Raw genomic sequence first — 11,818 nt, 5'->3', positions numbered from 1 at the left:
CTTAACCTTCTGGATTTACTGACATGTACTCCCATGAAGGTCAGTCCACCAACACTAATTCTCTTCAGCCGGCGCAACTTGGAGATGTTTGAGGAGGCTTGGGTAACCCATCCCAGCATCACTGCAACCCAACATCTTACAACCATTCAGCTAACCTGTGGCTGACTCAGATGATACCCCATCCTGAGAGTATCACAAGGCGCTTATCCCTGGGACTCCTCAGACACCCCAGAGAGCCTGCGATGTGTCCGAGGTGCACCCACCCTCCACTAGCTGTCCAGGCCAACGGGGTGGGGACTCCTCAGGACGTGCTCCGAGCGATCAGAGCTACCAACGTCCAGTGAGAGTCCTCACAGCGTGACCCTGTGGTGGTGGATGGAACATCAGTGGGGAGTCCCAGCATCAGCAAGTGTCGCCCCCACACAGGGGGAGGCTCAGGTGATCGGCGGGTCGTCGAACAAACACCCGGGTGGAGGAGGGTTGGTGACGGGGAGAACCTCTCGGCCGAGCCGACGCGAAGAAGTGTGCCGCAGGCGCCGTCGTACACTCCAGACACGCAGGCGTCGTCGGTCCGAGACGGACTCGCCAGCATTCTCCTCCCTCGCCAAGTGGGCCTCGGTCACGGAAAACCCACCTCCGTGCTGCAGTTGGCTCCGAATACATCCAAGTTTGTCGTTCGACAGGAGCTGCGAAGGACTATGAGTAGAGACACCTGTATTTCGCGATTACATTTCATGCCAAGGTATTTCACAAAACACTGTAGCTTTTTTAAGAGTCATGGCAAATTGTGAGGGTGCAGCAGTACGGTGACCACATTCTCATTGGCCCCGTCAAGAGCGGGACGACACCTCTCACCGACCTCAGCCAATAACCACAGGAGAAAAGCTACAGTATTTTGTGAAATACCTTGACATGAAATGTTTTCGCGAAATACAGGTGTCCCTAACTATGAGTGAACTGCCCGACAGGGGAATTTTTATTCACCCGGTTTGTCACATACCCGGTTTGCCAAACAGTCAAGTGAGACTCCCACGGTTCAAAACAAATGGAAATTCCGGAAGCGTACATGGAAGAAAATAGCGGACGTCGAACCATCGACAGACCTCCATGAACGATCTCACGTTTACAAAATTGAATATGTAGACGCAGAATGTCACTGGACAATTATGATAGTTGTGAAATCCGCGATAAAGCACTTCACCGAGTCGCCAACTGTGTGTATTCTGAACCCCTTTGGGCTTGGCGTGGAAGAAAATGTTGCAAGATAACTCGCCATGGGCGTCGCAAAGGTATATTTTTTGGGGGGGACTTTAATTGATTTAGTTGTTGAGGAATATCCATCCCCTGGAAAAAAAGGCGGGGGGCCCGGGGGTCCTCTCCCGGGAAAATTTGGGGTTTGAAGGTGCAAAAAGGTGGTTTTTAGGCATTTTTCTTTCCTAAATATTTTAATTAATGTTGGTTGAAATATATAATTTATTTTTTATAAAAAATATTTTCAGAGAACAAATTTGTAAAAACACAGTTAACATATCTGCTGGTGCTATATCCACACAAAATCATTAATTTAAACATCAGGAGAAACTTGAATGTTACACTTAAATGCCGCAGAAGTATTAAGAATATTTCGCACATGTACACAAACATAAGTGATAAAGTGATTATATTCACTATTATTATAGTATCTCTCATCGGTATCGGACCTGATTTTGATTTTACACAAAGATGGAATTAAAAAGTGTTCACATTACTACGATTGGACTAAATGCACCATGCGCAACATATGGGTTGTATCACAGAAATCATATTTTTAATATAACTACGAAACTAAATATATTATTGGAGGGGACGAAATTGAAGACTTTTATTATTGGGGGGACGTGTACACCCCCGTCCCCCCCGGTTGCGACGCCCATGAACTCGCCGTCCCCATCATGACGTTGATGTAGAGAAAACACGCTTTCTTGATTTTCCCGTGTTTCCCACCATCAAAAGGAGAGCTATGGTCTGGCTAGTAATGAACTTGATTGACTTTACCGTACACACACGAACACCTTATTTATAGATACCTGTATAATTCGCGATTTTAAATCCCTATAGGATAGACTCCATGATCCTCTATGCACTCGTGCAAATTACATCTGCTGATTGGTTACCGACTCGAAACACCTGTTGACTGGAATGATCGTGATTCGCTAATTCTTCTGTTGAAGATTTTTCATTGGCCCAGAGTCCTTCAGATAAACTGTGGCCCAATCACTGAAGCAAAATAATGTCAAAAGTATTTGGACTCTATCCTATCGCGAAATGAATCCGCGAAATTTACATGTCTCTACTTATTTAGTATATTTAGTACGTGAATTTGTAGAAAATCTTCGTAGTTCACGATGGTCCATGGTCAAAAACGAAACTCTGCAACCAAAGTTTGGCTATTACCACATCTTTCAATAAAACCAAGTAATATTTATGCCCTTGTTTATGTAAAATGTAAAAAACGTGAGTTTGGGTATGCGCAACACAGGTGTCACTTTGTACATGTACCTATCATTAATAGATTTTAAAAAATCTATTAGTTATTACGTACGTAACACATTATGTTGGTTTCACGACAACTTTCTGAGCTAGGGATTCTGAGTTCGATACCCGGGCAAGGAATATGTAAACATTCCTTTTGTTTGAAACTAACATCTTTTCACACAATGCAACATTAAAAACAAATGACTATATAATTAATTGTACGTGTCCAAGACTCAACTTCGTGAAAACATTTTCTTTTTCGTTAACTCTGGCCATATTGTACTGTCGTAAATGAAGCAAAGTAAAGTAATTCTCAGTATGTCTTATATTTAACTTAGCTGTCTTTGCAAACGGCTCTTGGCATTGCCTATTCTCCCCTTTTATAAACAAAACAAAGTAATATATATATGAACGAGTCTTTCAGTACTCGCCAATGATTTTTAAAAATCTAACCTTGGTAACGAGCAAATTCATGAGTTCTCATGTTGCTAATACACATAGAGTACGAAACTCGGCACGAAATTTAACCTTGAAATGTTAAAAATAATTCCAAGAGTGATAAATATACGAAAATTATGTTTTCATTCTAGACGCGAATTACATGGAGAATCCGCACTCACCGCTTGAATTCGCTGCTGGAGCAGCTACTTTGACTGGTGAATCATTAGCAGACCGAAATTCTAAACTATGTAACTAAACAGCTCCGATAAAAGTGGAAAAGTCTTCAAAAAACACTAAACCTCGGCTTTGGGCCAGATTTTCGACACGGAATTTTATATAAATAAATGTAGAAATGATTTAATATCAGACTTACAAATTAACCGTCACTTGATTTATATATGTAAACATAAGTCATTTTTACATTATATTGTTGATTAGGAGTAATAATAATTGCTATTGTATTTTCAAACACAATTAAAATTATGTATTCAGAACTACTTAAGATATCACAATAAAATAAAACCATACTTTACATTAGAAGATATTGATATAATTTTTTTTCCGTGTAGACAGAAAAGTTATTCAAACTTACATTTGGTTTAAATAGTAATTTTCCAACAGGAAAAAAAGTTTGATATGAAATCATTTGAAAAGCACATACACAGGTTTCAATTTTATAAGCTATTCAGGGGGTGGTTTAAACATTACTTTAACTATTAGTAGTAGGTACCCGGACAAAAAAAAACGTAAATTCACGGGTAAGAATCCGAACCCATTATAAGTGCGAACACTATTTTGTAATGATACAATAGTTTTTCGTGACAATTTACAAATGTACAAATTATCTGTAATTTTACATGAATAGTTTTGTTCCATTATTACAAAAAAAACTACATGTGTCACTCGCCTACCGCCAAGATAATTCGGGTTCGATTCCCGGTGCTGGGATTAATTATGGACTTTTCGCAATTGCAAAATGTGGCGTACTCATGTACACGCGTTAGAAGTTTTACTTACCTGGCATAATAAAAGTACTAACTTTAATTTATTATTATAAATATGGTTAGTAAAGTATAAATTTTGGCAAATTCAAATATTTAAATAAATACTCAGTATTAAATATTTGTATAAATATATTAAAATAATATTAATTTGGAAAAATATTAAAGTTAAATTTTAATTATTAATGAAAATCAATAAAAATTCTGAATGTTTATTCTATTTGATTAATTTTATCTATTTTGTAAATAATAATGTCATCAGTCATAATTAAAAATGCAAATAAATTACATGCGGGAACATAACATCACTTATATAAATACATTTGAAAATACATTTGAAATATTTTAAACACAATTTATATATAATATTCATAACAAAAAAAATTGTTTTAAATAAATGGACATGTAGTCGATATCAATCACTAACGTATAAGATTAAAAAACGCATATAAATGTGTTATTTGTATGTAGACTTTTATTCATCCTGTGAAAATGGCGTTGCATGTTGCGCGCACCTCCTAAAAATTCTCTTTTAGATATTTTTTTTTTTCATAATGTGCACGAAGATGTATAACTTCAAAAATATTTTAAGAAGTTAACTTGAATGTATACACCTATAAAGTGTTAGCCATCAGCACTGGCAACCAGTTATCTGGTGTACAGCATACTTCTTAGTATGCAATTCCCAGTTTAAGATGCAGTCGTTTTTAAGCCTTAGAACATCTTCCTAATAGGTACATGTGTGTTGAGAAAGCGTCGTTGGTAAATGTGCACTGAGTCTGTTTCAGTTCATCTCACCTCACCGTACACCATGTGCGTATATACCATCTCTGCGTATGTAAATTCTACCTTGCCGTTGACGCTAGATGCTGAAATCGCAGCGCCGTACTCACTAACAATAAAAACTGTACTAATCGACCAAAGACACAGAATTTTATACGTTTGTCAGACATGTGGAGAAATTATAAAAATTTTATTTGGTAAATTAGGAACTAAATTATTTATAATCATTATCTTTACTGCGGCTTGATTAGGGATGGAATTTCGTAATGTTGAATAGCTATGTGTTAATCGCGTTCCAAATTCCATCGAAATTGGTTTAGCATAAAAGATGTAATAGAAAAGCAATTATCAAAACATATGAATTTTTACATTTAAACCTTATTAAGTTTATGTTTGTTTATATATATATATCTGTTGTTCCTTCAGTAATTATCAGTTGTTCGTACATTGTACAAGAAGTCCTTTAAAAATATCTACTGCAGTTCCTCAAAATGTGAAAGTCCTGTGGGTCATGGCTTCATGGACATGTGTAGCACTGCAGCATGTCAACAAACCATAAAATCTCTTCTACACTTCAAACAGTTACAAGGCCAGACGGAGGCGACCCAATTAAGGCTTCATACTTTCTGAGCGCGGCAGGCGAGACCAGCGCACCTCCAATTATAAAGTCGGCGCGCGCCACGGAGGAGGCATCATTCCCCGGCAACTCTCGTCCAGCCATGAAGGTCCTGGTAGCAGCGGTGTGCTGGCTGGCGGCGGGGGCGAGCTGCGAGCAGGCGGGCGGGGCGGGCGAGGTGGGCGACTCGCCGCTGGCCGCGGGCCTGAGGGTGGCCGCGGCCGCCTACCGCCAGTGCCGCAGCGGCGGCCACCTGCTCGCCTGCCTGCAGCTCAAGGCGCTCAAGGCCGCCGACCGGGCGCTCGCGGCGGACCGGGTGCCGCTGCTGGAAGGGGTGGAGCTGGTGAGGACGGGCGCCGGCAGGGGGCTGCAGGGCGAGGGGGCGACCCCGCTGGACGAGGAGCGGCTGTGGGGGCAGCCGGGCCGGCTGGGGGCGCTGCTGGTCGACCGCGCCGCCCGTCTCCTCGACTCGCACGCCCTCAGGATCAGCCCTCGCAAGCTCTTCGGCAGCGACGACGAGACCACTGTCGACAGTGGTATGTTACCCGCAAACAGCTCAAATTAATAATTATTTTTTAATACAATATAGCATTACACCAGCAGCTGACCTATGTTAACATAGTTCGTTAAAGCAATACCCTAAGTTTGGTACAAATTATCATGAATATGCCTTAAATAAGTAGGCTCTATTTCCTTACGCTATTAGTTTGAATTTCATTAATAAATTATCGGTTTCTATACAATCTTCCTCCTCCACCAATTTTCATTTGAACTTTTTCATAATGAGAAAAAAGATTAATTTTTTGAAAGATATATATTTCGTAAATTTGATTTCAATTTTTTTCTCGTGGATTTATTAATACTTATTATTTTTATTTGTTATTATATATTTTTCTTTACATACCCATACACTCAGTACCACAATAAAAAAATGTTTTAAAATTTTGGGTAGTATGTTTTGAATAAATCTTTTAAATTATCTTAAATACAATAATTTCCCATAATTCTATTCTTCCTATTGTACTAAGTTCGTAACTTCTATGTGTAGAATTGTCTGCAGCAACAGAAAGGAATTTTTTTTGACACTAGAAACAAACTAACAATAAGTATTTTAGCATTAAATAAAACTCGTTTAATACCTGGTAATTATGATATTTTTCCCAACCAAATATGCTTATATTTTTGAAACCCATTTTATCGTTTGTTAATGCCTTCTTATCTTACATATTACATTATTTAACACTGTTTACAGTAATTTTTTATAGTGAAGTCAATACAGATGGAAATAAAGACAACAGAATACAGGTGAACCGGGGAAAAATCTGTAGTAAGTCTACTTAAGGAACGATCCCAAAATTTCCTGAAGCTATCTCAGAAAATCACGGGACATCGATACCAGAATGGCTGGACATGATTAATAGTTGTATTTCTTGCCAAATGATTTTGTTGTAGTTGTAAAAATGCTAATTGTAGGCTATAATTGGCATTTTATCGTTAAATTACTTCATTTTTCTCTCAGAAATTGTTTACTTTTTTCCATTGTTTCGCAGCATTATTTTCTTTTTCTGATTGGTTAAAATTGGTTTAAGGTCTCAGTCAAAGTTATAACCAATTACTCACCTCTATTAAGAGATTCCTTCTACCCTTATGTAGATGGTTCTTATATGTTTTTTTACTATTTCCCATCAGATGAAATTTCTGTTCGCGACTTCCAGCACCTAAACTGGTCGCACTGTTTAATATCGGCAATCATATAAAAATTCATTTTAGAGTTCCCTCGGTGGATGATAATATATATTTTATAACAGCTTTAGATTATACCTTTACTTGGTGAATTTTTTAGTGGCGAACATTACCACAGCCTACACTTTCTGCTGCGCCATGCCTCCAAGCTACTTGTTAATGTGAATTTTTATAAATATGTGTTAAGGTTACATCAGTGTATGATGGAAATGTAAGTATGGCTCTGTAAAGCCCGATGTCTGTAATTTGTCTCTTAAATTTCTTGTTCATTACATCAGGTAATTCTAGCACTCATTGTGTTAAAATATGTTTTCTCCATGCCATAAACATACTGCCACAAAACAAAGCAGTATTGGGCTCGGATTTTAGAGGACACAGGCATGAAATTTAGTCCATCTTGACTTCAGTTTTCAATAGATTCTCGGCCAAAAATCCATACATATCCTTATATTAGGAAATACCGCTTACTTTCCCAGTTTCCTTTATTGTGCCCATAGTATAATGTTCGCAGTAGGAAAACCCCACTATGACTGATGGACTTTAGTCAGTAGTGTATATTTCGCACTACAATGACTTTAACTGATAATGAAGTAGATCATGTATGCAAAGTTGCGTTCCTTTGAGATAGAAATGATTGGTTGTCAATACAACAGTCTTAAATATTTCCCACATTGCCTTCAGTCAGCATATTGTTGCAGTATTTAAATCTCAGAGCTCTATCTATGTCTAAATTTCAGTGGATCATAAATGTTCACTTATTAATATAATTATTCATGGCACAAAAAAAAACATTACATTTGAACAATTTTGGGGCATCAAATTATGTTCTGCAAACAGGCGTGCTACTTGCAAAAGAAGTCTCTGGTGTCTGAGTGATGTTCCTGACATTGTTTCAGACGGGTGTGGGACTCACGTGATTTTCCATAGTCGCAAGCCAGCGGTGTTGCTAGGTCTACAATATTAGAAGTCTCTGATGTCTTGATGTTGTTGCAGACGGGTGTGGGACTCACACAAGCCAGCGGTGTTGCTAGGTCTACAGTGCCAGTATTCTGATATTCTGAGTTGTATGAGTGATGTTCCTGATGTTGTTGCAGATGGGCGCAGAAGGAAGGACAAGGGCGGCTACGGCGGCATCATGCTGATGGGCGGGCTGCTGAAGGCCAAGCTGCTGGCGCTGAGCATGGCCGGGCTGGCGGGTCTGGCCGGCACCGCCCTGCTCGTCGCGAAGGTGGCCCTCGTGCTCGCCACCGTCATCGGCCTCAGCAAGCTGCTGGGAGGCGGCGGGGGCGGCGAGAAGGTCACCACCTACGAGGTGGTGAAGCACCCGGTGCACGTGAGCGGCGGCGGGCACGAGTACGGCGGGCACGAGTACGGGGGGTACTACGGCGCCAGCGGCGGCGGCGGCGGGGGCGGCGGGCACATCGGCAGGAGCCTGGGGGACGCGCACGAGATGGCCTACAAGAAGCAGGCCCCGGTCGACGCTGCCTCTCGACCCAAGTCAGCCTAGCAAACTACCAGCACGGTAGTTCAAAATTGGACGATTCCCTGAAAAACCCTCTTGGAAGTCCCATCAAGACAATTCTCTGCCTAATGGGGCACCAGTGGTGTTCTATAAGGATGTCAAACTAGCTGAGCAGTGCTTCTAGAATATCATTCCTAGGTTGGTACTCGGAGTCGGAGGATCATTCTCCTAGACTTCACTAGACTTCAACGCCAAGATCCCATCTTCTCTTCACGGGTTCTTCGCATAATCTGGAGAAGAGCAAATCCTGAGCATCACTTCACCGTTTATTTATTTCAATAGATATATTGTTACATATTATTTAATTATCAAGCTGTATTTGTTCGACTGATACATAACTTATTTATTTATTTTATTGGTTTGTGACGATTTTATATATTTCTTGTAAGTTGACATTGTTATATGATGAAGATCTTGTCACCAGCTAATGAATCTCTGAACTTAAAAGTACTGTTTTATGTACTGGTGTAACTTATATTTTGGAATCAAAAGAAATAAACACATGTATAAAAATTAATAGAATGTATATATTTTTTTCTTTTTCCTTACTACAAATCTAGAAAAAATTACAATATTAAGATTTAACATGGATAGTTTTCGAATAAACACATTATCATAATAAAATATGCCTTCTGTTAAAAATTTTCAAAATATATCTCTTACTACTGAAATTAACTTTATTTAAAAAGCTAGAGGGACTTAAATGAATTGGATTGAGGTATCGTTGCTTCTTTGCCAGCTGTTTTAACGATTTGTGTATAAACGCAGTGAAATTCTTATTGTGTGTAGTGTATTTAACTAATAATACTAATTCATAAGCACCATTTTTGTCACTGAGAAATGCAATTTAGGGATGGTTAGCAAATTTATTCAGTATTAGCATCGAAGTTATTGTCTGAAACATTTTATACAACTTCAATCGTTGTGCCCAAATCATATCATCTAGCACATGCTGCCTACTTTATTACTTGCTTCACGAGTTTTATCATTTATCTTTTTTTCGTATTTATCTTTACTCTTCCACGTGTGCTATATTATTAACAGTAACCAAACACAACTTTGTTACTAAATATGTCTAACTCCTAGTTTTTTTTAAAACATGGAAATAGTTTAGTACATTTAATTTTGTTACTTTTTCATCCACTGAATAGCAATAACGCGTCGATAATACCTCATTTCAAGAGATTATATAGTTTTATGTAGCTAAACAAAAGTTGTTAAGTACCACTTTTCCTCTTGACAACCATGCAACCATTGCCTCTTAAGATTTGATTTTTGGTCGTGTGTGTTAAAATGGTAATTTGCCTGACGTTGCAGCCATCTTCATGATTAAGATCTGGACAAAGCTTTCGTACTAATTCTTACATTCACCAACCTTTTCGTAATGTAATCAATTTCAGCTGCCTGCGACATTTACTGGAAATTTAGTTCAAGAAACCATGATAAAAATGTGCATGGATGACTTCTATAGTATGTGTCGTGTGAATTTTCGCGAATTTTACAGTTATAAAAAGTAGTACCAGTGGTACCCGTTCCCCGACTGACCCTTGCAATGCATCACATGAAGTTTGCTTTACGAACACTGACAATTACATGAAGATGTCTACAAACACCGTTGACAGAACCACAGTGGCGGAGTGATAGGACAACTTCGTGCTGTCAAACCAAAGGATGTAGGCTATGTCCCGTTCCATACCATTATTTTATATTTACGTTCCACGCGGTAAAACTTGCTGACTTTAAGAGAGTGGCTGAACTTTCACAAAATGAAATATATATATATATTTAATCGCTTAATTTTATTTGCATAATTAGCTGGCAAAGTTGTTTTTTTGTCGTTTTTGTTTAGTATGGAACTGTTTAGGTTTAAAGTTAATTTTACTGGCTGTTATGTGATATTGTTTGATTTATTTCGGAAAAAGTAGTTAATATTATCTATCTTTTTTAATTCATAAGAATTGTAATGATTTTAAAAATTGAATAAAATTAGATAAATTGTTATGAAATAATTATGAAACCATACCAAGAAGTAGCTACCAACATTGCCTTTAAACATGACAATTTTAATTTATTTATTCCATTTGGTTATCATTATCCATACTTCAGTATAATGTTAAAAGTTACAGTTTACCAGCTAAGTATGGATTCTATATATCATTTTTCATTATGTTGTAGTTCGAGCATACAAAATGTTTAACAGTGTTAAACGTAAATACAAACGGGACATACACTTTTGAGACGATTTACATGACATAGACGATATTTAGTTAATTTGTGAAGGAGAGAATCCCGATTTTGTCTATATTTGTATTATTTGATAATTACATTTTAAATCAAATTATAAAAACCATGGATTTGTAGCATACGGAGCCCCCCAATGGATTTCTTGGTATTGTTTAGTAACATCCATGAACGTTCTTATAACCTAAAAATTTTTAGTTAATACTGCAAATGGATCTCAATCATCTGTCGTGCAACCACCATACGATAAGAGAGAGTCTTGATTGATTGTGATTTTGTGAACAAGAAGACAATGATCCCTACGTTTATGAATATTTTTGTAACAAACGTATCTTATTTTCTCATGAGAGTTAAAGAACTATGATGATTGCCTTTCGAAAACTACATCTGTCTAAGCCTTTAGTTTTAAATGGTTGAATACGCTGCCCAACAAGAAAAAATTTTTATTTTTAAATAATCACATACTTTTTCAGAGGTTTAGTTAAGAAAAGCTCTTTTTATTTCCAAAAAAAATGTACCTTTCAACACTGCGGACATTATTCTTGATATTACAAAACCGACTTTAAAAAACGGCAAGAATATTAATGTGAACGTATTTAATGTATGTAGTTAAAATATAAATTCTATTATTTTAAAATTCCGTTTTGTTTTTAAATATATTCAAACGATTTTTATAATTTATTTTCCGTAGAGCGGAAAAAAAAGACGTTTTCACTCAAAAAAATAATGTATGAAAATTGTTAAACAATAAAGGTGGATTCATACAAATTTCAACTAAGCCAAACAATTTATTTTGTTACAATAAATACAATTATTTTGCCATAAACAAAATACATTTACTTTGTTCAATCATAACAGAATTTTATCTCGACAAAATCGATCACGATATATAGATTTTTAAAACAACTTTATTCCTTAAATAACAAGTATGTACTTGTTTAGTAAAAACTCATTCCA

At 37.4% G+C, this 11,818-nt stretch overlaps 1 protein-coding gene across 1 annotated transcript; it reads left to right on the top strand.

The window, feature by feature from the left end:
* Positions 1 to 5,281: 5,281 nt before the first annotated feature.
* Positions 5,282 to 8,605, top strand: LOC134534581 (uncharacterized). Its single transcript, XM_063373063.1, has 2 exons — positions 5,282 to 5,891; positions 8,193 to 8,605. Exons 1-2 carry the CDS (start codon positions 5,282 to 5,284, stop codon positions 8,603 to 8,605), a joined length of 1,023 nt encoding a protein of 340 aa, XP_063229133.1.
* Positions 8,606 to 11,818: the final 3,213 nt, after the last annotated feature.

The sequence above is a fragment of the Bacillus rossius genome, chromosome 7 (assembly GCF_032445375.1).
Source record: "Bacillus rossius redtenbacheri isolate Brsri chromosome 7, Brsri_v3, whole genome shotgun sequence".
NCBI lineage: Eukaryota > Metazoa > Arthropoda > Insecta > Phasmatodea > Bacillidae > Bacillus > Bacillus rossius.
The sequence above is the reverse complement of the archived record's forward strand: the minus strand, read 5'-3'. Positions and strand labels throughout refer to the sequence as shown.

Excerpts from the sequence above, each read along its gene's own strand:
- LOC134534581 (XM_063373063.1), top strand. The coding sequence starts at position 5,282 with ATGTCAACAAACCATAAAATCTCTTCTACACTTCAAACAGTTACAAGG. Across the intron at positions 5,892-8,192 it reads CGAGACCACTGTCGACAGTG|ATGGGCGCAGAAGGAAGGAC; the intron begins GTATGTTACCCG and ends ATGTTGTTGCAG.